Here is a 26,897-nt window from a genome sequence, read left to right as displayed (position 1 = left end):
ACCAAAAGGTATACTAGGAAATTGATGAAAGGGGTTATATATTTTCAGTAAAGATTGCTTCTGCATATCAATGGAATCCTGACTTGAGTTTACTTTTGTTTAAAAAAAATAGGGTCTGAACTGTAAGATTTACACCCAAAAGCTGCAGCAAATTGTTCCACTGAAAGGCCAGATTCTGATCTCACTATCCTTCCACAAGCATACAACAGAGATGCATGGGTACAGCACATTTAGAATTCGGCCCAAACCTTTGTAATTTGTCTACTGGACCAACTCAAACTGAAAGGCCTGAAAGTGTCTTTTAGACCAAGAAGAGGCAGTTTCCTTGTCATGGGAATAAGGACTATATGGAGCCACTAGAGAAATGTCCTTTCCTCTCATGGATTGAGTGCACAGCAATCTCCCCTCCTGCTGGCGGTTCAGGACTAGATCCAAATTGATCTTGGACACTTAATAACATGGTTTTCTGCTACTGACCTGCTAGACCCACCAGAAGAATGATTTAAAAGAAACTGAAAAATTCAGGGCAGCAGAAAGTTTAGACAGCTTCAACTGTGGGAGTCTGTGGAACAGCTCAAGTGAGAGATCATTTCTAAAATTTAAAAATAAAAGGTCTGTTTTCTGAACTGGAATGGTTCTTGATGGATGTATTTGTGCTAAGTGTTTGGAACGCTGCCCTCACCTAGTACGATTCAGAGATGGGGTAGTAACAGCTCGTCTCCATACACTTCATACAACGAGACACAGAAGAGACCATGTGGACTGAGAAACAGAAGGTTCATCCACCCAAGCAATTCGTTATTTAGGCATTGGGAAACTTAAAATAATTAAGTACTGACATGTTTTCTCTATCAACTTGAGCCATGGCTGCCATATGCCCAAAGAAATTAAAAACGAGATTGTTTTTTCTTTGGTTTAGGTAGAAATTCTCCCCACTATTTTTGCAGCATATTGAATAGCAAACCTGCGATAGAACAATTAAACCATTTCTGGGAATTACTTGTGCAGATAAGGCCACAGCCATGTCCATTATACTACTGCTGGATGGAAAAAATCAGTATACGGAGAATTCCTCAGGTTCTTAGGATAAAAGTCCCTCTATTCAGAGTATCTTGGAACATCAATGATTGTTAAAACCTTGCATACCATAGGCTGAGAGGTAAACATCACTTTTCACCAACTTGGATGAGTAGAGTTCTGGGGATCTCAAAATAAATGAAAAAAAAATCTATTTGAAACATATGGTTTACTTAGAAAATTGGAAAAATGTATTTGAGTGGTCTTGTGCCTTTGATCTGCATTACCTGGATAATGATGAGCAATGTATAACTACAATGGGGAAAGTTCGATATCAATGCAAATGAACATTGAGTTGACTGAATATTTCTTCAAGAACATTAGCCTTACTAACATTATATGTAAGTGGCCTATAGTACCTGATCAGTACAACATATCTTTATTGTACAAGCAAAATCTGTTTGTCCAAAAAGCAGCATATTTGTTTGGTGAAAAAAGATTGTATTTTAAAATGAAAAAGTTCTATTAAGTTTTGCTGAACTGCCAATTACTTTAGAGATCATGCAAATAAAATACATGAGCTGGTGCACAGTTATTTGAAATAAAAAAAGTACTGGATCCTGACAATCCATTTCAAAGTATCATAAGAAAGTCTGATAAAGTTTTTACTTATTGTGCTTTGATGAACTGCTAATTGACTTCATCTCTGAGGTCACATAAGGTCAGAAGAAAATAAACTGAGTAAAGTGCTCCAGCCAGATTAGTTTATACGAAAAGGTAAATGGAACTCTTATTTGGAGTACCCAGATCTTTCCACTACTAATGATTATATTAACAAGAGCTCACTTAAACTAATTAAAAGCTCTTAATGTGGAAAAACACACCACCTAGAAAACACACTTTGAAAGAACTAGCTGGAGCACTGTCATCTCAGCATTTCCACATGCAAGGAGCAGGGGAAAAAAAGAGTGGATATAAACAGTACTGTATATTGTTTTAATACAGCCCTTGTATGGAAGTTATACCCTTCAGTGACCTTCTAGTATTGTATCAGCTTGCTACATGCATGTCTTCGTAGTCCAAACATGTGTGAAAGAGACCATTCGTCTACAGAAGGTAGGATTTCTTTTTGTTGTCGCTGGAACTGGGACAGCAGACATGTATATTTGCCACATTGCAAATAAAAATATTACTTCAACATAAATCACATAAAGGACAAAAGCTTTGATACGTCCAGGGTAAAATTTACCATAAGGCTATATAATAAATGATGAGATCTTCCACACATGCTTTTGGTACCCAGGCATGAGCCAAAAGCAGTGCACAAAAGCCTTCATATGAAAAATGAAAATAAACTAAGGAGTGCAATGATGATTACTTAAAAGAAAGAAAGAAAAGATGGTGTAGAAGGAAAGGCATCCTGCCAAACATATTAGAGATATAAAGGATGAGCTTGGAAAAAGGGGGACAAAAGAAAGATGGGTTGTGATAAAATACAAAAGAACAAATACAAACAGATGGACAAAGACACAGGTCCACTGAGGAATCTGGTACGAGGTTTGCTACTAGATTTATAGGTCACTCTCTCAGACGTTTGGTGGAAAACCGTCCAGCCTGCAAATGAATATAAAGGGAAGAAAACAAAGACACTTATAAAGTACAAATAACTGTGATCAGATGTCCTATACCATCAGTCAAATCAGCTTTGTTAGTTAATCATCCACATCTCCATTTTAGCCTTGCCAAGGAGGAGTAAGTGAATTGACCATATGCAAAAGGATGCAATAACAGCAGAAGAGAATAGATATTCTGTAGATTAGTTTGGCAGGATGTGCAATGTTGAGCAAGGTATTTTAATCATCATTATAACTTTCAATACATATGGCAACACATTCAGTCAAAGTCTAGGGAGCTGTGCACTGCTATAGAGCTGTCGGAACTGCTGGATAATAATGCAGCCTTGACTGACACCTCTATACCTTAGACATGATGCCAAAATCATGCAAGAATTAACCCCTCTGATGCTGGTAGCTTAGCTTCCCCCATATCATTATATTTGTATTGACCCAGATGAATTAGTACTTCATAATGGGGAGCTTTGGTCCCACCAGTATCAAGGGGTTAAGAGAAAATAGTATGAACCAGGGGAAACAAAGTTAGTCTTCTGTCTATTGTCATTTTTTTCCAGATCTCAATAAGTCAGATTCCACAAAAGGTTAAATCTGGATAAGTTACTGTTTGTAAAAGAAAAGGCATATTGTTCCCTAAGAACAAGGGATTCTTCTGCAGTATTGATTTATTTTATGCTTTGGAAAGTCTCCTCTTTATTTTTGCTCACCTAACCTTCTGCTACGCCTAATTTTTTAAAGGTAAGTCAGTAACTTGCATTTACAAGGCTTACATGCCTACATTATTAGTAAAGTAAAGTTCCTCCTAAATCATTTAAGTTTTAAGTGGTATGTACTAATTTTGGCACGTGCTGGAAGACATGCTGAACTGTAGGTACATAAAATCACCTTGGCCAGAACTTCCATGCGCATTGCCTCCTTCGGTGGCTAAGCCGGAGCAGATGTCAGAAGACAAAGAGGCCTTGACTGAGCAGGGTTGCTGTGTCTGAACTGAATTTCCAAATGTGGCTGATGTGGAGGAAGTTACTGCTGTTGCTTCAGTTGAACCAGAATGAGTTTTAGTTGTTTCTTTGGGGAGAGACTCTTTGCAATCTGGCAGATTACCTAAAGAAACAAACAAAATTGCAAATGCCACCATAAGGAAACTACTACAGAAAAATCAACCTTGTGTAACTGGTAGTTTGCCACTGAGAGGAGCAGCAACATAAAATTCTAAAGAACTGGTAGAAACATACATCTTTATGGGTAAAACTACATCTGAAAAGAATTGACATACCCCCCCATACCTGTCCAGCATCTGCAAGATGAAAAGCCAGCCCATCCAATAGGGTTAATTTTTATGCAATGTACTTGGTGCACTTTTCAGAGACGGTTGTGAACTCAAGAAAAGCATTGTTCTAAAAGGTGAGAGTTGCAGAAGTGCCTCAATAGGAGATGGAAGACATTCTAGAAAGATGCCGCGGGATTAGTGAGACTCTACACTCAACTATGGAATGTGAAAGGCAGTGGACAAAAGTGGAGAACGAGTGAGTGAGAAGCAAAGGGAGATGAACAGAAAGTTAGAAAGGCAGGACTGTGAAAAAATATCAGGATTTAATACCAGAAGAACTTTGAAATTCACTTGGGAGATGGAATGGAAGCTAGCAAAGGTGACGGAGGATGGGAGTGATATAATCAGAGTACGTCAGTAGTAATATTAGAGACCTCCTGAAGCTGCAAAAGGATTTAAGAGGGCCAAAGAAGCAGCAATTTCAATAGTCATGAAGGAGAGTGATTAAGGCACAAATAAAGGATTTATTCAAAGTCAGGGAAGCTGGTCAGCTTCCTACAGCTTAGCAGGAAAAGGGAGAATGACTAGAAAGGGAGAGGCATGAGGGAAAGTGTGCAGCAGAGAAGCTTAAAGATGAGTGATAGTGGAGACAGAATTACGTGACAAGACATTTTAGGCAGAAAGAAGCTCTGACTTTCTGAATCATTCAGTTAGTGAGAGGTGGTATGCTGATGTGAGCCAAGTTAAGGGAGAGGTCAGAGTGGGCCAAGACAGAGAGAGGGGTGTTATTGGCACAGAAGGAAGGGGAAAGCGTAGAGACAGCCAGGAGATGGCCTACACACCAAAAACAGATGGACAGAAGGGTTAGATACCATCACAGGGAACTCCATATTGGAAGGAAGGAAGGAAGGAGGTAAGGCATCCACCAGAAATAATCAAAGGAGTCACTAGAATGGGAAGGTTTAAAACAGAAGAGGAGTTTGCTGGAGACACTGACTGATATAAAGTGGATTGTGGCATGTCAGTCTTAACTCTGAATGTCCTTGCTTTTGCTATCTTAATTTAGATTCTGTTTTTTTGTAAAAGAAAAAAAAAGTCTAATGAAAACGGACATAATGCCATTCACATTGGTACAGAACTGCAATCAATGGAAAGAAGCTCTATAGGATTTGAAGTACACCACTAAGAGAAGAAGAGCGAGTCTGCCATCACAAACTTCAAATGAACCAAGTTCAGCAGGAATAACTCGCATTCTGCAGCGGGAGAATTGGGCACTGCCTATCTAAGTTCCCCCTACTCAATTACTATTTTATTACTTTTCCGAACAGATAATGCCAAAGACTGACTGCTGTTGGTCATGCAATCCTGATCACAGATTTCACATCCATATTAACAAGTATTAGAAAACCTCTCAACACCTATCTGAAGTGCAAGGCATCACTCACAGCTTTAAATTGTTTTCTGGCAAGTCCAATCCAATCTTATAGAGCATCTTTTACAAAAGAAAAATCACAAAATGCTATACACTCAATGCAGACTAACAGTATCTAAACAGTGAATACAAACATGGATAAATTACCTTAGGGAGAAAGACGGGAAAACAAATAGATTTAGGTTCTATCCCAAACTAAAACTGAATTGTGACATTGTTATTTTATTTGTCAAGCACTGACAGTGTGCTCGATACCTACACACAAAATACTAACTGCTTCAGAGGAAGAAATCTGCACTAGGTGGTTATGGAACAGCTTGTGAATAGGGAAAACATTTCTTTCCAAACCTGAGTCAGAGGTCAGCTTATGCCCTGAAGCATGAGGGTTTTTATCACCTCAAAAACTCTTGATTATTTTTTCTTTGTTTGTTTTCAATTCTTCCTATTTTAATGCAGGGCGTTGTTTTTTACCCATATAAATGTACAATGCTTTTTTTGGAATCCTGCGGGGGTGGTGGTGGATTATACCCAAGTAACCACACATTACAGCTATTTTGTTTTCTTCTTAGCGCATTATTGCTGGCAGAATATTACCTTTTCATGTAACCAAGCACTACAGTTAATGCAGGGAAGCCAGGGGATCAGAAAGGGCAGCTACAATAAGAGGAGATCACAGAAAGATCTCTTAAAAGATGTCCACAGTATGATGTTTCAATCATTGTAATAAATTTATTATTATTTAACTTTTTATTGCCTTCACCCGAATTCAGTATAATTACCTAGCAGGTCAGGGACAGAAAATAAAATAAAGGCGCTCCTTATATTTAATGGGATACAAGGTTTTAAAACAGTGGGACCTACTTGTGTTGGAAGGTGCAGTTTTGAGCTGCTGAACCAGAGGATTCAATAGTTTCCCAGCTTTTAATTTATTTTTGCTGGTTCTTCGCCGGCGGCCACTTGGTGGGGCTGAGTGAAGAAAACCCACGTTGGGTGGCAATGGTTTGCCCAGCCGGACGAACAAAGCCTCTATCTCATTCTTTTGTTGAGTCTGCAGTTCAGCAATTTCTTTCATGTGCCTAATAAAAAATAAAATAAAATAAAAGGACATTATGCTAGCTACTTGTCTGAGAAAATGCCAGACCCAGATGGCATTTACAGTTACAAAAAAACAACAACATGTTATACAGCAAGCTATTCCTCATCCAAGAGCGTGTACATGTGTAAACACTCTATATAGGAAAAGACATCTAATCCTGTATGCACAGACATGAAGAAAATGAGTTTCAATCCTCTGCTCTAAATTTGCTCTTCAAGTATTAGGTTATACAGAGACTCCTGTAGAAAGAGGATTTTTAGAATCCAAAGTGAACGTGATTGGTTTGGATACAAGATCTGAATTTAACTCAAATGCTTCCAGTACTTCTGTCCCTTCAAACCAGTGCCAAAAAAAAGTTGTCTCTAGAAGTACAGTTAAATTAACTGGGAGAAGGGCTGCACGAAAAAAAGCAAAAGCAAGTGTTTAAATTAACAGTGACACAAGAACCTGGATGGCCACATTCCTTATAATGCAGGATAGATTGTATCTAAATACCCTTTGAACACACATTGAATTGTTTTCTATAGCACCCTTATATTCCAAGTTAAATTCTAACTTTACAGTAAGATTGGGAACCACTGCTTCCATTTTTCTCTCATCACATGCTTAGAGAAAAAGAATCGTGAGTAAACGGACAGGTTTGAGGACTAGCTATGTGACAGAGTTTCATTTCAGGCTCACCACTTCACACCCAGGGCAGTAGTTGGGCTGTTAACATTTGACTGCTCAGGGGTCGAGTGTGAGATGAGCTGGATGTCTCCAACCAGATCCTACTAGATAGATATCTACTTAAAAAGGAGTCCAAAGATCATGGTCGAATTGAAATAAGTCTGAACTAGCCTCTAACCCCAAAGATTACCCAGGGCCGAGGCACTCTGGAAAGGGTATGTGGGGAAAGGGCTGCACTACTACTACCTATCCCATACCAGGAGAATTCATTCTTCAGGGTTTTCAATCCAGCACCTTTAGGGATTACTGCATTTACTTTTAAAAGAGAACAATGCCACAGAGCGAAATGGCACCCATTTTGCACAGCATAGCAGGTATGAAGCACTTCTCCACCTTGAATAAACTGAAAGGTGCTCAAAAGATGAGTTTAGTACCTTCAAGTCAGCGGCACTGCTATGGGTACCCGCATGGCCCCACAGTATGCCAACATTTTTATGGCTGACTTACAACAACGCTTCCTTAGCTCTCGTCCCCTAACATCCCTACTCTACTTGCGCTACATTGATGACATCTTCATCATCTGGACCCATGGAAAAGAAGCCCTTGAGGAATTCCACCATGATTTCAATAATTTCCATCCCACCATCAACCTCAGCCTAGATCAATCCACACAAGCGGTCCATTTCCTGGACACTACTGTGCTAATAAGCGATGGTCACATCAATACCACCCTATACCGGAAACCTACTGACCGCTACACTTACCTACATGCCTCCAGCTTCCATCCAGGACACACCACACGGTCCATTGTCTACAGCCAAGCTCTAAGATATAACCGCATTTGCTCTAATCCCTCAGATAGAGACAAGCACCTACAAGATCTCTATCAAGCATTCTTAAAACTACAATACCCACCTGCTGAAGTGAAAAAACAGATTGACAGAGCCAGACGAGTACCCAGAAGTCACCTCCTACAAGACAGGGCCAACAAAGAAAATAACAGAACACCACTAGCTGTCACCTTCAGCCCCCAACTAAAACCTCTCCAGCGCATCATCAGAGATCTACAACCTATCCTGAAAGATGATCCTTTACTCTCACAGATCTTGGGAGACAGACCTGTCCTCGCTTACAGACAACCCCCCAACCTAAAGCAAATACTCACCAGTAACCACACATCACTGAACAAAAACACTGACCCAGGAACCTATCCTTGTAACAAAGCCCGATGTCAACTCTGTCCACATATCTATTCAAGTGACATCATCATAGGGCCTAATCACATCAGCCATACCATCAGGGGCTCGTTCACCTGCACATCTACCAATGTGATATATGCCATCATGTGCCAGCAATGCCCCTCTGCCATGTACATTGGCCAAACCGGACAGTCTCTACGCAAAAGAATTAATGGACACAAATCTGACATCAGGAATCATAATACTCAAAAACCAGTGGGAGAACACTTTAACCTGTCTGGTCATTCTATGACAGATCTGCGGGTGGCTATCTTAAAACAGAAAAACTTCAAAAACAGACTCCAACGAGAGACTGCTGAGCTGGAATTGATATGCAAACTAGACACAATCAACTCAGGATTAAATAAGGACTGGGAATGGCTGAGTCATTACAAACATTGAATCTATCTCCCCTTGTAAGTATTCTCACACTTGCTTCTTATCAAACTGTCTGTACTGAGCTATCTTGATTATCACTTCAAAAGTTTTTTTCTCTTACTTAATTGGCCTCTCAGAGTTGGTAAGACAACTCCCACCTGTTCATGCTCTCTGTATGTGTGTATATATTTCTCCTCAACATATGTTTCACTCTATATGCATCCGAAGAAGTGGGTTGTAGCCCACGAAAGCTTATGCTCTAATAAATTTGTTAGTCTCTAAGGTGCCACAAGTACTCCTGTTTTTTTTGGCTTTCAGGAGTTTATGGCTCATGCAAACACCTCACTGAAGAGGTCATGTGACGTGCTAACATGTTCTATAGTGTGGGAATTACTTTTGGGAGACAGCACCATAAGCAGCATGCTAAGAGATGCTAATTGTAATTTAATTCACTATTCCAGATGCATTTTGATAGCAAGAAGTACTTTATACAAGGATACGTCGAACTGCTTGGATGAGGAGAGTGAATTCTATTTTACTTTAGGATGTGAGCTGCAAAGAACACAATTTTTTATAACCCCCTGTGCTTCTTATGATATACACAACCCTAACACTCCTCCCCCCCCCCCAAGCAGGTCGTCTTCTGCTTGTGTTTACATTAGAAAAATCAGGTCTTGTTTACCGTGGTTTTGCTAGAGGGCTCTACAGACCACTGTATATCTAGTAGGCTTATGACACCACAAGAGACTGATGTCTTAGCATGTGAGTGCAGGAGTTCGGGGTTTTTTTGGGGGGGGGTTACACTTGTTTAAAACTTGGTGGTCTGTTTTGTTAACATGTATTTCATTAAAAAAAGCTTTTCAGGTCTTAATATTTCATAAAGCAGCAAAAAAGGATACAAAAGCCACTTCCTGCAGACTCATTTTGCAGGGGACATTCAAAGCTAGTTAGAAAAGAAAACAAGCAGAGATAATTAAGGAACACTAAAAAAGGAGGATCCCATTAATGGTGACTCTGACTGAAGAAGAAGGTGCCTGACAAAAAGAAAAACATTTTGCTCAGGGAGAGACCCAGATCCAAACCTGGCTACAGACATTGCCAAAATTTAGGTAAATTTGAATCCAGATCCAAACCCTGCAGCTCAGAAACACTCCTCCTTCCTCTATGACAGGATCATGACTATTTCTTCCAATTAAATCAGAAGTTGTAGTTATTATAAAAACAAACTTTTAGTAAATGGGCTTTAGCAACATAAAATATCTGCTTTTTGGATGGGGAAATCTCAAACGGTCCAGCTAAGTAACCAGATTATTCCTGATTATCTTCTATTTGCATTGAAGTAACATCTAGAGCTCTCAGATTGGGGCCTCACTGGGCTGGGTGCTGAACAAACATAGGGACATTTCCTACCCTGAAGTTAACTGAGTTCTTTGATTAGGAAATTGGGGCTGGACCCCTCAGTGAATTGGTTCTCTCTGGCTCAGAACACACACATATAGGCTTTTGAGGTATTTTGGTATTTTCACGTCTAACTGGAACTAAGGCCATATCTATGGTGCTGCAGCTCTGCCGCTACAGTGTAGACACTTCCTACATCATCAGAATGGGGTTTTCCATCAATGTAGTTAACCCATCTCTCCGAGAGGGAGTCGCTAGGTCAACAAAAGAATTCTTCCGTCAACCTAGCCGTGTCTACACCGGGGTTAGGCCAACCTAACTATGGTGCTCAGGGCACAACATTTTTCACAGCCCTGAAATGTGCAGCAAGGCCAATCTATTTTTTAAGTGTAGACCAGGCCTAAGAAATGCAAAGGTGAATAAAAAGAAACGAATGATTAAGAAAAGTTTGGGTTCTGTAACTGCCACCATATGATTTGTGTTCAGTATGAATTTTGCAGAAAGGGGTGGTATTTTTTTCCTGAATGAGTTTCCTCATTGATGCTGTACACACACTGTTTTTTACTATGTGTGGAGATGCTTTTTAAGTAGTCTAAACATGTGTCAAGTATCCAGAATTGTTTTAAAATCCAACATACTTCTCTCTCAGGTTCTGCAGTTCTTTCTTCATATCTGCATCTTCAAATTCCGAGTCATTGTCGCTGCTCATGTAGGATGACTGCGAGTGGAAGGATGTTACATTGATAGTGGGGATTTTTGTTCCCTGACCATTAGGCGAATCAGGGCCTGGTGAACTAGTCTTTCCAGATCTTTGCATAAGAGAAGCTGACTTTTTTGGGATGTCATTGGCTGCACTACTGCTCTGCGGGGACAGCTGAGCAGCAACAGACTTCCTTCGGAGAGACTCGTCACCAGAATCACTGGAACCATGGTCAGAAAGGACATCAAGAAAAGATGCCGTTTGCACTCGCCGTACTGATGTTTTCAGGTCAGGGCTCGAGGGAAGCTCATCCAAATAAACATCTGGTGGTGCAGAGTACCTTAAGCAATGTGGCGATGTTAAAGTTAATTCATCGTGGGTACTGATCACTGAAAACCTGCCAATAGTTTTGACTGGTGTACTATTATCATGCACTTCAGACTGTTTTCCATAGGAACCAGGGTCTACAAAGTCATTCCTTTGAAGGTTATTTATCTCCCTATCTGTTGTAGAAGTCTGTATTAAGTTCTCTGTAGGTGCAGATGAAATTTTGATCTTTGCCTGCTCATTCCTTTTAGAAGTTTCCATTTGTTCAGGTATGGTTGATGATGCAGGAGCAACCTGGAAAAAGAATGAGGGAGATTAATTTTGAGTGTAAGTGTAGCAGACAGGCATACAACTATTTATAGTTTCACATTACCTGAAGAAGACCTTTTGTTGTAACAGCAGAAGTTGAAGAAATGTTTGCAGCTGAACCTGTTTCATAAATTGGAAAAAAAAATATACTGATTACATGTCTGGACAGAAAGGTTTTAGCCTAAAAAAGGGAAAGCAACACTAGGTTCAATATCCATTATTAAATAAAATTTGCATTGGAACAATGCATAATTCACCAGCAAATCTACATAATTTAGACCATAATTAGGATATCAAATGCAAGATTTACTTAAGATACTTTAAAAGCCATAATGCAGGTACTATAAAATATCCCTTAGTAGAAATTCAGACTCAATGCAATGATCTGGGCAGTCCAGATAAAGATAGGTCTGAAAAAGTTCTGAAGACAAAAATCGGATGGAGATTTAATTGTGTACTGTATGCAGAGCTCAAGTTACAAAGGTACTTTTGAGGTCTGCAACAGAAAAATAGATGTTTGAACATGTCATTGAGCAGTGTGCATAAGGCAATCAGGATTTGACCATAATCGGAGAATCTTTTTTCCTATCTTTCACTCGGATCCAATTTGAACAACATGTTGCTGAAGGTGGTAACTACAGACTCAAATAATGGTCATTTGGACCGCGATAGCAATGTATGAGAAGAAAAATATGTTCTTGATGACATACAAAATAGAATTTAACCTCCAGGCCATTATGCTTTTTCAAAGTTTAACCAATGAATGGAAATCTTTCAAGAATGCAGAGTGAACATAAGGTAAGAATGTCATTTCGCAGTTCTGAAATCATGAAATATATGCATCTCTTTATGGCATATTGAAATTCATATTTAAACCTAGGGCAAAATTCCCCTCTCCTCCTGGTTTTAGACTGGGGCAACTCCAGTGACTTAAATGAAATTTCTGATGATTGACAGCATTCTAAGAATAGCATCAGGCCTCCTTAACATTTAAGTTAGGAAGGGATACTTACTGTACAGCGATGGGGTTCTTTGAGATGCGTTAGTCAGGGTAAATCCACTGAAGGTGCACACATGCCTCCTGCATGTGAAACTGAAGGGTTTTTTTTAAAAATGGCAGTGTCTGTCAGGGCCATTCACGTGCCCTGTGCTTCCTTGTGCAAGGGCATAGACCCTTCCTCAGCTCCCTCACAATTCAAGGGCTGTGTTACCATGAGGACTCTGAAAAGCTAAGATGAAGGCTGCATTGTGGGATTCACAGATCCATAGTGCCAACATCTCAAAGAACCATGGCTAGTGTAAGGTAAGTAACCAGTCTTTCTTTGCGTATGTCAGTGTGGAACCCTCGGTGGGCTACTGGTGAGCAGAATCCCCCCAGACAGTGGGAACAAGGAGTTACAGCTGCATCAGTCAAACGGCAATTGAAGAACATCTGACTTGCCTGCCACCTGAAGGGTAAATGTTTCACAGGAGTCAGTGGGTTGCTCCATGTTGAATGATCTCAGAGGCTGGAACATTCCTGAAGTGGATGGAAGACGCTGCTTGTGCGCCAATGGAGAGGCTCACCAGCCAATTGAGGGCATTTGGAGATGTTCGTGGTAAGATGGTTTGGTATTTCAATGGGCTGGATATAGTTACAAAGAGGCGGTGAGACTGCCTAAAGGGCTTGGTCTTGTTAAAGTAACAGAACAAAGCTCCAGACACATCTAAAGTATGCAGCTTCTTTCTCCAAGTATTGAGTGCAACTTTGGGGAAAAGGCCAGTAAGCTGATTCATTGGTTCAGGTGGAATTTGGAAACCACCTTAGGGATGAACATGCGGTGTGGTCTCAACACCACCTTCTTCCTGTGGAAGGATGTGTAAAGAGCTACAAGGGCATGGAGCTCACTAACGCTCTGTGCCAAGGTGATAGCAACCAGAAAATCCATCTTGATGGTAAGGAGGTGTACTGAGCAGGCTGACAGTGGTTCAAAAGGAGGCTCTGTGAGTTTTAGGAGGACAGTGTTGAGGTACCACATGGGAGTCGGGTCGCTAACCAAAGGGCAAATATGCAGGAGGCCCTTGAGAAATTTTGATAGCGTTAGATAAGAGAAGACCGAGTATGATTGTACTGGAGCATGGCACACTTACATTGCCACAAGGCAGACCTGGAGAGAGCTAAATGCCAATCCAGCCTGTTTCAACTACAGCATATAGTCTAGGCTCTTTGGTATCAGAATGTCTACTGGTTCTAGGTCTCACTGGGCTACCTGTATTGAGAACCTCTTCCTTTCTGAAGGGGAGATCATCCTAGTGGATGGTCCTGCTCTGTATAAGAATTTCCTGAATCTGTAGGGAGCAGTCTCTATCAGCAGTGTTCAACCAGCCAACCCCCAAGCCGTCAGGTGCAACAACCAGGTGCAGTATCTGAGCTTGGCTCTGAAATACTCTGTCTGCGAAGACTGGGAGGTGTATAGGAGACTGCCTGGATAACTGCAATAGGTCTGATAGCCAAAACTATCTCTGCCAGGAAAGGACTAATAGTGTGATTATAGACTCATCTTGCCTGATCTAGGAATCAGTGGAAAGGCATATAGCAGTGCTCAAGACCAGTGGAGGAGAAAGACATCTGGTAACAAGCTCAGGTTCATGCACTCTCTGAAACAGAAGTTTGAACATTTGGTGTGGTCCTCTGTGGCAAACAAGTCCATGATGCGAGATCCCCATTGACTGAATACGATGGACTTCCAGAGTGAACACTCATGGCTGGTTATCAGGTGTTGGCTCAAGAAGTCTGACAGGTTGTTGCTGACCCCGGTAGGTGAAGTTCCTACAGGGTTATCCCTGAGAGGTGGGAGGGTCCCAGAGCTCAGGCTGCAGCCTGAGCCTCTACACAGCAATTAAACAGCCCCTTAGCCAGGGCCCTTTAGCCCCAGTCAACTGGTATGAGCCAGTCGTGGGTGTTTAATTGCAGTGTAGACGTACCTAAGGAGTCCTAGTTGAAAGAACAGGGACAGGATGTATTCTAAGGCTGTTACAGTCTCCTATTGGGACCTGCTTCTGATCAGCGAGTCAGCCAGGTATGGGTAGATGTGGATTCCATGCCTTCATAAATGCACTGCCACTACTGCTAGGCATTTTGCAAATACTCTTGCTGCTGTGGAGAGTCCGAAGGACAGAACATTGCATTGTTAATAGTTGGGCCCCGTTGTGAATCTTAGGTACTTTCTGTAGGCTGGACGAATAGCTATATGGAAGTACATATCCTGCAAGTCAAAAGCCATGAACCAGAATTGTACTTGGAGAGATGGCGTATGTATTAAATGAGTCTCTTCAGGTCTAGGATAGGACGAAGGCACCATTTCTTTTTCAGAATGAGAAAATACCAGGATTACAGCAATGCTATATTCAGGAACATGCAGATGTCAGGATTAAAGAAACCCCAACTAGTTCAGAATGCTGAAGCACCTCTTACCTCAGCAACACAGGCTACCACGACCACGTCAATGGACTCTCCACTGACCGCAGGGGAGAGGATTCTCTGCTTGAAGATGGGGAAAATGTATGTCCCAGTGCTAGTGAGAAGGAATATGCCTCCTCCAGGTGTGGTGCTGAGGAATATGGGTGCTCTCAGTATCAGGATCCGTTCCGGAACCATAAGGTGCTTCAGTACCAATGACAGTCTTGGCTTTGCCAGAGATGCCTCCTCTGAAGTAGGGGTCAACACTGAGAGGCGCATCACTGGAGCTGGGTGCCGGAGAACTCCGTGTCATAGGCTGCTCTGTATCACCAGCTCTCGACAACAAGCAGAAGCTTTACATGGTCTGTCCTTGTGGGAGGACACCGAGCTCTGCTTGGAGTTTCTGCTTCTGTTTGGAGCTACCCCTCTTGGTTCTGGAGGTGTTGGTATTGGTGCCAGGTCTTTTCTCTGCACTGTCTTCTCCACAGCGGTCTTTGGTGTGATAAGTCTGCTAGACAGGGTGCTGGATGACACTGGCTCGTTGCTAGCCCAACTCTGGAGCTGGTCTCCTCAGGTTCTGAGGAGACCCTCATGGGTTGCTCCAGGAGATGAAGCTTAAACCTGATGTCTCATGACTTACGCATCTCAGTGGAGGATGCAAGGCACACTGAACATCTGCTCAGTCTAGTGAACTCACCTGAACAGCAGGCACACCAGCTGTGTCCATCTTTCAAGGTAATTAGTCCAACAGGGCTTGGAGCCCGTAGGTTTTGAGGCCACCATGTCAAGCAGCTCTGTTTGCGTGTGCATGCAAGGGGACCGTACAGGAGGAATCGAACTGTCAGTGCTCAGTCCAGACTGGTTGATATATATCATGACAGTCGTATGTCAGAGTCAGAAGAGTTGTGAAGATTTGTGGTAAGTTTTAGTAGAAAATGTAGTCAAAGCTAAGAACTGGTGGGGTCCAACACTTCACTGGTTCCATGTTGCTGCCACGGGTGGTAAGAAGGTACTGAGGGAGGGTTGTGGTCACCCCACCTTTTACACCCTCATAGAGGAGCATGAGAAAGCACAGGGTGCATACGTGGCCCCAAAGGACACTAATTAAAAAATCCTCTAGTCTCACATGCATGAGGAGCATGTGCACCTACAGCGGGATCCACACTGACACATACTCGAAGAACCGTGTGTTACTCTAACAGCAGCAGGAAATGTGGAACTGAGCTAAAATCTCCAGAATACTCTATCCTTAAAGGGGACAAAATCTTCCTGGACAGGTAAATCAGATTAGTTACACATTCTGAACAATTTTAGTATGGACTGCTGTGAAAAGTGTCATGGAATCTATCAACAGCTTAGTTGGAATGGAGTATGCCTGCCTTGATAGGCCTCCGCAGCCATTCTCAATGATTCCTCGAGAGCCCTACGGACCGACTCTTCTCTGCGGAGCCCACCCAAAATCCTGCTGTCTTTAAGAACTCCATCCAGTGGGGTAAAGGAGATCTGGCTGGCTTTCTGCTCAGCTTGTGAACTGCAAACTTCAAAACACTATGGGAAAAGTACAGCGTCTCACAGGAAGGCCTCTGTACATCACCCACCTGGAAAGACCTGCATTGCTTATTTACAGTATTATGTTTAATTCTGTCCATGAGACTGTTTGCTTTTTGTAAGTTTGACAAAAGTGGCGGCAAAGCCAGATTTATTTTTTGTTTTGTGACAGCACCCAGCAGTCCAAGCCAGGTTCAGGTCCCCATTGTGCTGGGTGCGGTTGTGAAGGTTTCCCAAGGAGAGTTAGTAAAAAGGGTGCGTGAGCAAAGAGGCCCACAGGATAGTACAGAAATAGCATTGAAGTTAACAATTCAAACTAGCTGTCACTGGTAACTACCTTTTCTACTCATTGACCCACCTCTCACTTCTGAGGAGCTGACACCGATGCTAGTTGTTTCGGACATTTCCAACTTAAAGTAAAAGGAAACAAAATATAAAAGTAAATTTCAGTTTAACAACCCCACAAACAGGGATATACAGTCTCTGGAACTTGCTTCATATTTACAGCATATCTTAGCACAGAGTTATTTGATATAGGAATAAGTATTTTACATTCCTAGCGAAATTTGCCACGCATCTTTTTTTTCAGCCACACCATTTTTTTCCAGGGAGGGTGAACAAGGGGGAAGGTTTTAGGAGAAGACTGCAACATATACTAGTATGGAACATTTGTAAATATGCACCGAGTTTAGCTATTCAAGTACACACTTATAAATGAGTATCTTGTGCTTTTTAAACCAGATTACATCCTAATATATATGAAATTTCTATGAAAAGTTAAGTAAATTACAATACAAATGTGTTATGTATCTGTTTTATTCTACGGCAGACAATCTAATTGGGAGCACTCAATACTGTAATGTTATTTATAACCCTTTCTATAGAGAATGAGCCTTCAGTACTTTAGAAACTGGTTTAGTAACATACAGAACATACAGTTGCTTAACTGCTACCACCTCTCTGTTGAAACATGGCATGGTTTTAATACTTTGTACAGTGAATCCAATTAAAACTACATGGGGGGCAGCTTTAGATTTGGTTGAGGGAATAGAACTAACTCCAGAGTACTGCTTTCCAACTAGGTTACGCAACTCTGACCTAGCAGAAAGTGCTAGGGAATTGGTAATGATTCTAGAGCAGTGTTTTTCAACCTTTTTTCATTTGCAGACCCCTAAAAAATTTCAAATGGAGCTGCGGACCCCTTTGGAAATCTTAGCCATACTCTGTGGTCCCCATGTTGAAAACCACTGTCCTAGAGAGTTCATGGCCTTAGCGTCTCATCTGAATGACTGCATCTCATTTTGCTCAGGGTCCCTTGTCGGGACACTGAATCATTAATAATTCAGACCGCCTATGGAAGGAATCACCATCCACTTGCAGCACTGAGGCTTTTCCACAGCAGTCTGCCAGCAAAGTGGTGACATAGCCTTCCCCTGCTGAGCTTATGAAAGGAGGCAAGATCCCATCTGGAAGCGGTATAAGCTTTATGCTATAGAGTCTCCAGCAGTAGCTGGAGTGTTTGAGCAAAGCGAATGCCCACAATATGTTTAATTAGGGGTTTAAATTAAGACTGGTTTAAGAAGGTAGCTATGATGCTCTACACAAATGTCACCACTTTGAATGAAAGTTGCACAACTGACAGGCAAGCAAGCAGCATACAAATCTTGTGTTCTGTGCCCTGGGGTCAACTCACTTTTAAAATGATGGCACTATAGGCCACGTCTTTAGCAGTCTGCTAGAAATCACGGAATTAGTCACAGGGGCATAATGCAAGACAAGGAAAGATGTTTATCATAGCTAGTAGCATGATAATGAATACTAAGCACATTTATATTTATGGGGCACAATAACTTACCTGACTCTAGTCAAGTTATACATAGCTTTTCAGTTCCAGTTCACCTATTAATCTGACATTTCTGTTACAACCATATTGCTAGTATCTACATTCGCTGAAAAAGAAGTGTGCAGAAGTGATGGAGGGCAGGTAGTCAATTTAAATGAATACATGCAAAATGGTCTTGACAAATTGGAGAATTGGTCTGAATTCAACATGATGAAATTCAGTACAGACAAGCACAAAGTACTGCACTGTGAACTGGATTTTTCCTTCCCAGCTACAAAATGGGGAAGAACTGTTGAGGTGGCACTAAAGAATCTGGGGGTTATCCTGGACCACAAACTGAATATGAGTCAGCAATGTGATGCAGCTTGATAAAAGGCTAATATGATTTAATATATGGAGATATACCTATCTCATAGAACTGGAAGGGACCCTGAAAGGTCATCGAGTCCAGCCCCCTGCCTTCACTAGCAGGACCAAGTACTGATTTTTGCCCCAGATCCCTACATGGCCCCCTCAAGGATTGAACTCACAACCCTGAGTTTATCAGGCCAATGCTCAAACCACTGAGCTATCCCTCCCCCCGGTTTGGGGCTGTACTAACAGGAGAGTCGTATGTAAGACACAGGAGGTAACTGTCCCTCTCTATTTGGCACTGGTGAGGCCCCACCAGGAGCACTGTGTCCAATTCTGGGCACCACAATTTAGGAAGGATGTGGACAAATGGAAAAGAGTTCAGAGGAGATCAACAAAAATGACAAAAGGTTTAGCAAACCTGACCTATGAGGAAAGGCTGAAAAAACTGGGCATGTTTAATCTTGAGAAAAAATGACTGCAGGGCGACCTATTAGTCTTCTAATATGCTAAGGGCTGTTATAAAGAGGTCAATGACCAATTGTTCTCCATGTCCACTGAAGGTAGGACAAGAAGTAATGGGTTTAATCTGCAGCAAGGGAGATTTAGGTTAGATATTAGAAAAAACTTGCTAACTATAAGGTAGTTAAACTCTGGAACAGGCTTCCAAGGGAAGTTGTGGCATCCCCATCATTGGAAGCTTTTAAAAACAAGTTGGACAAACCCCTGTCAGGGATGGCCTAGGTTTACTTGGTCCTACCACAGTGCAGGGGGCTGGACTTGACTTCTTGAGGTCCCTTCCAGCCTGACATTTCTATGATTCTATGCATGAATGAGGAACAGAGAATAATATACAGAGGCCAAATAGGCAGACATCACCCTCTTTCCCCTATCAAGGCTTAGATAAATGCTCAAAAAGGAGTAACCTCAGTTATCAACATCACTATGAATATATTTAACATTCTTAAACTACCATGACTTACCACCTGTCTCAGCCCGCTCACTTTAGAAACAGGATTTAAAAAAAAAAAAAAGAAGGAAAAGACTGAATTGAAGGATTATACCAATTTTTGAACCGAAGAGCAAAGTTTAGTTTTCTCTAATGAACGGCTAGTGAAACACTTGTGTGAGTGAGAATACATGTGACAAATTGAAAGCAAAAGCAGTAAACAGGGAACCCAGACAGAAAGTAAGCTACCAGGGCAACAAGCAATATAGAAATGCTTATAGATAGAAGTATCTGCATATCCTACCATTGGCTCTTGGATTCTGAATTCTGTTCTGCTGTGGTCAGGGGCTGTAGCATTGTTCAGCATGGCAGACGTTTCCATGGCTGCTGGATTTATGGGTATAAAAGGCACAGTCATAGCCTGACTAGCCAATACAGGGTAAGGTGGCATTTCAGAAGGTATAAGTGACACAAATTGATCCTGAGCAGCATTAGCTTCCTGGCAGGTGTCTGGGACATTAAGGCCTGGTTCTCTTAAATCCAATACAAGTGTGGGAATTAGTTCTTCATTCAAAGGCGGTAAGCTAGCCAACTCGCTCTCACCCTGCTCTAAAGGTACAAAGCTGTCTGGTGTCCCTGCTGATGCAGCAGACGTAGGAACACACTCTTGGTACAGTAAATTGCGCAACTTCTCATCGAGGCTTTTTATTGTGTTGTCAGCAAAATCAACTCTGGGTGGCCCTTCTCCATCAGACTCTACTGCACAAGGTGGCTGCAGCGGACCAACGCCAAGGCCAGCGCAGGCGACAGGCTGGGACTGGGTCAGCACTATATGTTGCTGGGACACAGCTCCCGGTAGCTGAGGAGGACTTTGAAGCTGAGAGCCTGTCAGATTTAGAGGGTCAGACACAACACCCCCAGGAAGCAGCTGGTTCACCAAGGAATGCTGCATTACACCAGGCTGACTGGCCTCTGACACACGGGGAATTTGTAGCGCAGGTTGGAGTTCCAAGACGACGACATCAGAGAGAGCAGGAACGGGACAGAATTCGGCTCCTGGTGCAGGAACTGTTAGACTCGAGCTGGGTGGCCTCACAGTACAGCATGAGATCTCCACATCGGGAACACAAGCGTCTTCATCCGTCTGCTGCAGCGTTTGCAGGGCGGCTTTTGGAGCAAGTGGAGCATCGGAAGGCTCCTCTAGTGAAGCTGCATTGTGGGCAGAAGCATCAGGCTGACGGGGCATTACCAGGTGTAGTGGAGGATATTCTGGTTGACCTACATTAGCAACAAACTGTTCTGGGACGTATGGAGCAGTTCCCGGCAGTGTTGCAGCTAAAATTTCTGCCTTGGTCTGTAAAACAGCTGAAGACACTGCAGCAGGAACTTGTGCCAAAGGAGCAGGTGTTCCACAGGGGCTGTCGTATACACTTGTTTGACTAGGAAGCTGGTGACAAAACAAGACACTAGGTGTGTCTGTCACCGCAGAGCTCATTTGCTGATCATCGGACTGTTCTGGATCTATAAGGAGTAAAAACACCAATGTCACCTTTTACAGGTTATACAGAGTGAACCATATAAAGTAACCACAAAATTTCTTAGTCAAGTTTAAATACAGCAGGCCCTGAACTGCTAAATGTTTTCTATTAGAAAACTACTAACCCAATATTCAAATTGCAGACTTCAGAAAATATTGCTGTAAAAAGGATGCAGCCTATGATAAACAGCTATGAATAGAACTTAAATTACATGCCGAACTCTTAACAGAGTTTAAGAACACTGGGACTTTTCTCTAAATAATCAAAAGACTGTCCATATTTTAGTTTAAAACTATATGCTCACATAAAATGTGTGATCCTACATAAAAACTCTTCATGGTGGATATGATATATCCATTTTGAATGGGTATTGTGTATTGCACCCCATCGGCTATTAATAGAAATAATACACTATTTATAAACTATCTTGTTTCAGCAGCATGGTAAATTGAAGTTACTAAAAAGGTCCCTATCCTACATGACTTTTTAGACTGCAAATTATGTGGCTGATACTGCAGGCTCAATTTTCACTTGTACAAAGTTCTTAAAGTTCAAGCACGTTTTGGGGCAAGGCTCCCATGCTATTCTGGACTGCAGTGGTGCTCCCCAACTTGCTCCCCCAAAATCTATGGCTGATGAACTGAGGTAAGTGCTGCCCTAAGCCGAGGAAGACACACTCTGGAACGATTCCCTCTTTAGCTGTGGCCTCCGAGCGAGTGGTGATGGCGAAGATCAAAACCAGAAGCAAGCATCATTTTTGCTGATTATTTTGGCGCCATGTGTAATTTATTAATAACTTTTAGAAGAAGAAACTTATTGCAGGCATTTGTTTGGCCACACAGCTTTGCTAACAACTAAAATCAAGCCATTGTACTTCCTTTGCAAGATTAGCCTATCCAGTTACCCACACACAGGCGTTGTGGACTGCAGCAGTTTGAGGTGCAGGGAAGTAATTAAAGGAGAACTAACAGTGCCAGTGTTAGCATCTTTGGTATCCTTTATTGGTCAGCTCGTGAAGCAACAACTAACACAATACTCTTCATCCTCTGCCTCCCACCACGTTGCAGCTAAAAGAAAACAATCATGATGAAAGCGTGGGAGGATATAGGAAGAACTGACGGAGCTGCCTCTAAGAAGACAAGGTTGATGGCCCACACCCCTGTTCCCTAAGATAAACGAAAGCTTTAAAGTTCATAAATACCTGGACCTTCCGGCTGTTTACTCTGAGGAACTGCTGGGGAGAATTCTGGTACCTCCTCAGTAGGGTTTTCCACAACAGGGCATATAATAAACCACCTTTTTCCAGTATGTAAAACTAATTGTGAAGAGCAAAATAAAGGGTTAACATCGTATTTGTTTTGGAGCTTCTATACAGTACTTTAAGAACCTGATAGGATCCAAATCAGACTTATTCTTGATGTGAAACTCCCACATTTTAGGAAGAGACACGAGTCTCTACAGTATTCACAGAGATTAAAAATAATGGCTCTTACTGGACTCCCATAGCAAGAAAGTGATCTTCTTGGGTTGGAAAGAGTCTGCCTTTCAAGTGACTGTACTAGAGCGGGACACAAAGCCAGATCCAAAGCTCAGAAGTTGCTGGAACGACTCTCTTTGATTTAAATGATGTTTGGCTTAGGCTTAAAGTGAACTAATTGTACTGTAAAGAAGGTTTTTGTAATAGAAAAACTGTTTTTTTGGTAATGTTTTATGCAACTTACTTTATCTATTTTCCTACATAGGTGTTGTTGTTTTACTACTGCTCTCCTACATTCATCCCGAACATTTACTCCCTCATTTACATGTATCAAATTACAGAGTTTTCAAAATTCTATTTACAAACCAATAAACGCGAAGAGTATACTTTAAGAGTGGCCAGCAAGTGTGAACTATCTAAGAGGAGCCAGGCAGACTGCGTACACCATTGTTTGGGAGGGACACCATTGTTTTCAGTCACCGAAGCATGTTGTGTGGCCCCAAAGAGGTTTTACACACACACAAAAACTCAGAGAAGTGCCTGGCAAATAGAGGTGTGTGCAACACATGACCAAATGCAGCTTGGAAATGAGGTTTAAACAGGATATGGTTTTATTTCCTTTTCCAGTTTATAGAGGGAATGAAAGCCCACACTGATACCTTCCCTTTCTCTGGGAAAGAGATAATATACCAAACATATTCAAAAGAATAAGACTTCTCACTGGTAAGATAGAGTTGGCTGAAACTTCCTGGTTACCGAATTCAGTTGCATCTGCAAACATTAAGAGCCAATCTCTGTTAACTTCCTTTTGCAAGCGTAGTTATTGTTGAGAACAGAGAGTACATTTATGAAAGCCTTGTCTCTTCCTGCTCAACCCCACTTTCAGTTTGGAGGCAGCGGGGATCATTGCCAGTTTGTAAAATTTGTATATTCCTGATGCACCCAAACGCTGGTTTAATCTATTTTAGCCTTGGCACTTCAAGGCTGCTAACGGCAACTGTGGTTTTTACCAGGCCTATATTTTCAGGACATATTCCAGTCATCTGTGACTGGTGGAGTTATTTGAGACTGCTAAACTTCTGGACAGTCTAATATTACCTATTCATTGCCTGATAGTTCGAGATTCAATTTGTATTCAAAAGCACTTTTACCATTCTGCTGATACATGGGTGTCTTCACTTGAGATTGCCGATTCTCCTGTTTAAAACAAAAAATATGTTTTTAATCAAGCACTAATGCAGGAACATTTTTCTAAGGAATATTTATGTTGCAAATCTTAGTTGAGCAGAGGCTGTAAAACAAACTTAAAATACAGTAACTAGATTAAGAAAAAAAATCAGATTTGATATCAAGAAACCCCCATTTATTTTTTAAAAAAGGACCCGACACACAAGATTCTTACTTCATTCATTTCTAGTCTAGACACATCTTGCTGGGGACTTGTTCCCTGATCAGAACTTCGTTCTCCTTCTGTATCTTCACTGAGCATATCTTCTGCTTTATCAATAATATCTTTCATTTGTTCAATGAATGTCTCTTTCTCAGTCTGCAATATGAATTCCTTCTCTACCTGTAAAGAGCACATTAAGATAAACCACTAATGGCTGTAGCTCAGTACTCATTGTGTGGACTTAACTAGCTGGAAGTTTGCATCTGTGTACAGAGAGCACGTGTATCATTCTACATGGGAACTAGACCCTAAAGAGACAGTATTCTTATTTGGCCTCTGGCCAAACTGAATCACCCCTCTCTCACAAAAATTAGTCGTTCTCTGGGCCTGGTGGGTTTGATGCAAAGTGATCACCTTGCTTCTGTGTGTAAGATGCATCATCTTGTTTCTCATCCCCCCAAAAGAAAGGCTTTGTTACAGTAAATAGACATAAAAAAGCCACCCAGAGTCCCACACCTACAAAACACAGAGCCTAGCTTTCAAGTGTGCTTAATGCCCAAAGCTCCCATGGATTTCATTTGGGACTCTGGAAGCTCAGCCCTCTCTGAAAAATCAGGCTCACTGCACCTGTGATCTAGAACAAAACCAGAACCTAGTACAGGAATGACGTGTTCCCCAAACCGTGCAACCTCAGAAATGGGGAGGTTTTGTTGGGGCTAGCATGGGAGAGAAAACTCTTGGCCCTTTTAAGGACGGCACCCCCACCACCCCTGCTTGTGGACTTGAGGAGCAGGGCGCTGGGGCGGATTGGTTGCACAGGGTGCAGCATAAGCCTCTTGGTTCCTATGCATCCAAGAGATGGCTTATAAGCCCTTCTCCCTCCTGGGGCACCATCCTCCCCATTTGCCCTCTCTGGGATGGGAGCAGGACCAGGTTTGGGGGGGTCTTGCTGGGGGCATCATGATTGTGTGTTTCCAGCTGACATTCCACCTTTTTGCAGCTGGGAAGAAATTCTTCCTCACTGCCAGACTGGCCCGGGGGGAGGGGAGAAGGGAGGGAGGAGGAGGAGGAGAGGGGGTATTTCACCTTCCTCTCAGTGGCCCAGGGACTGGGCAGGTAGGTTTGGTTGCAAAATTTTGTTGCAAGCTGTTAGGAACCCAGTGCAGGTAATTGTTCAACAGGGGTCTGGTCCACTGATAAGCCAGAACTGGAAGAGGATTAGGAGAAAGCATCTCCTAAAGAAGCTGGGGCTCCTAATCTTTGGCACAGCAAGGTGACAAGCCCTCTTCCCCACCCCCTTAATCCTCCTACAATGAGAGGGCGCTGGGGTTTCAGCAGTGGTGCCGGGACAGGTGAACAAGGGGAGGGGCTGATCTCAGCCTCCCCTCAGGTGACCTGGATTAAAGTAGGAAGGAGAGTCTGCGCTGGACGAGTTATTGTCTGATAGTTCCCAGATGTGTTACTAAGGAAAGTTGTGACCTGTATACATCGCATTTCTGGGGTCTTGTCCTTCTTCCTGTGGTGTCCTGGCCAATCAAGGTCATGCTTACTTTTGAGATGCTAAGCAGGGCTGGTGGCACTGCCTGTTAAGGTTGCATAACATTTCCTTTTATAAGACCCTGCTTTGAGTGTTTATAGCTTTTCCAAACTAACTGATTTGACTGAATTTTCCAAGCTGGGTGTCTTTTGGAAAATTTTAGCCAAAATGGTCAATGGTTTCCGGACAAGGAGACTGGGACTTGGATGAAGAGCCAGGTTTGGGGGAATGGCCAGGATTGCGATAAGGTCAGATTGGAGAGGATTCAAGTCAGAAAAGTCTGTGCCCATTAGAGCACACTCCCTTCGAGAGCGTGGACTAGAACCCAAGATTCCAGAGTCCCAGCCTTCTTCTGCTGCTAGCAAATATCTGTGAAACCCACTGGCAAAATGTCTCTCTCATATCTCTCTAGTGCCGAGCCACAGAGAGGATGACAACCTACTACTGCTATCAGTTACTCTGGTAGATCAAGTGGCAAAGGTCTGTGTGGTTGATCTAAAGATGTAAACCCTGCTGATGACCCATGTGGGTGTCAATATGATGCCACGTGACGGAACTGTTTTTTTCAGTTTGCACTTTTTTAAATCTAGGAAATTACACAAACTCTGTTAAAAGAACATTATTAAGGTTGCAAAGTCAAGCCCTCAGCAGTTAGGAAATGCAGAATTAAGGCTGCCTGTGCCACATGCATAATGCATTATGACACAGGCTTTAATTACATGATCTCATATTTTTTTCATAGCAATCTTAATTTTCGCATTCGCTAGCTTTTGAATGCTTAACTTTGCAACCTCAATAATGTTCTTTTAACACATTGTGTGCATGTGTAATATACATATAGTTTATGCAACTCAAAATTTTAAGTGTCTTTTGAAAGTTCCTTCGCAAATAAGGTCTTACCATGTAAGTAGCAATTTCTTCTGGCGCGTCACCATCTAAATCAAATTTAAAAGTCACCATTTTGTGATTGTGTGTTTCCAGCTGACATTCCACCATCTTATCCCCTGTGTTACACACCTATAAGAAAAGAGTAACATTGATCATTATTTCTGGCATGTCCAAGAACAGAAGTTCAGCCCTGGACAAAGAGGTTGTACTTGCATTTAGAATGGTCAGCTTTGGTCTGCTCGACTTCTCCTGGCGTGATCGAATGCGTGTAGATTTCTTATGTTTCTTTGAAGGCTTCCCTTCTTGCTTTCCACTTCCAACCACTCCTTCAAAGCTGTCACTCATCTCTTTACCTGAAGCAACATCGGGACTCATGTAGCTTTATAACAGGGAAGGAAAAAATACCCACACGGGATGTGGAAAGAGAAGAAGAAAAACAGTGACTACAGGAAAACAGGGGATCTGCTTTGTAGAA

At 42.1% G+C, this 26,897-nt stretch overlaps 1 protein-coding gene across 29 annotated transcripts in view; it reads right to left on the bottom strand.

Moving 5' to 3' along the window:
- WNK2 (WNK lysine deficient protein kinase 2) overlaps nt 1–26,897 on the bottom strand; it is a 186,290-nt gene that overhangs the window by 30,578 nt on the left and 128,815 nt on the right. For 14 of the 29 annotated variants that reach the window (XM_065551049.1, XM_065551051.1, XM_065551060.1 and 11 more), the window contains 12 exons: nt 26,636–26,801; nt 26,435–26,551; nt 24,010–24,177; nt 23,759–23,804; nt 22,332–22,445; nt 19,897–21,113; nt 16,787–16,859; nt 11,527–11,582; nt 10,765–11,447; nt 6,209–6,423; nt 3,534–3,749; nt 2,533–2,631 (listed from right to left, as the gene is read on the bottom strand). In XM_065551049.1, coding sequence (XP_065407121.1) covers nt 2,533–2,631; nt 3,534–3,749; nt 6,209–6,423; nt 10,765–11,447; nt 11,527–11,582; nt 16,787–16,859; nt 19,897–21,113; nt 22,332–22,445; nt 23,759–23,804; nt 24,010–24,177; nt 26,435–26,551; nt 26,636–26,801 — 3,170 coding nt within the window. Of the gene's footprint in view, nt 1–1,146; nt 1,206–2,532; nt 2,632–3,533; nt 3,750–6,208; nt 6,424–10,764; nt 11,448–11,526; nt 11,583–16,786; nt 16,860–19,896; nt 21,114–22,331; nt 22,446–23,758; nt 23,805–24,009; nt 24,178–26,434; nt 26,552–26,635; nt 26,802–26,897 lie in introns of all 29 variants that reach the window. The other 15 variants (XM_024100318.3, XM_005305583.4, XM_024100322.3 and 12 more) reach the window with 4 other exon arrangements.

The sequence above is a fragment of the Chrysemys picta genome, chromosome 7, assembly GCF_011386835.1.
Source record: "Chrysemys picta bellii isolate R12L10 chromosome 7, ASM1138683v2, whole genome shotgun sequence".
NCBI classification, from domain to species: Eukaryota; Metazoa; Chordata; order Testudines; family Emydidae; genus Chrysemys; species Chrysemys picta.
Note: the sequence above shows the minus strand (reverse complement) of the source record. Positions and strands in the feature narration are given on the sequence as shown.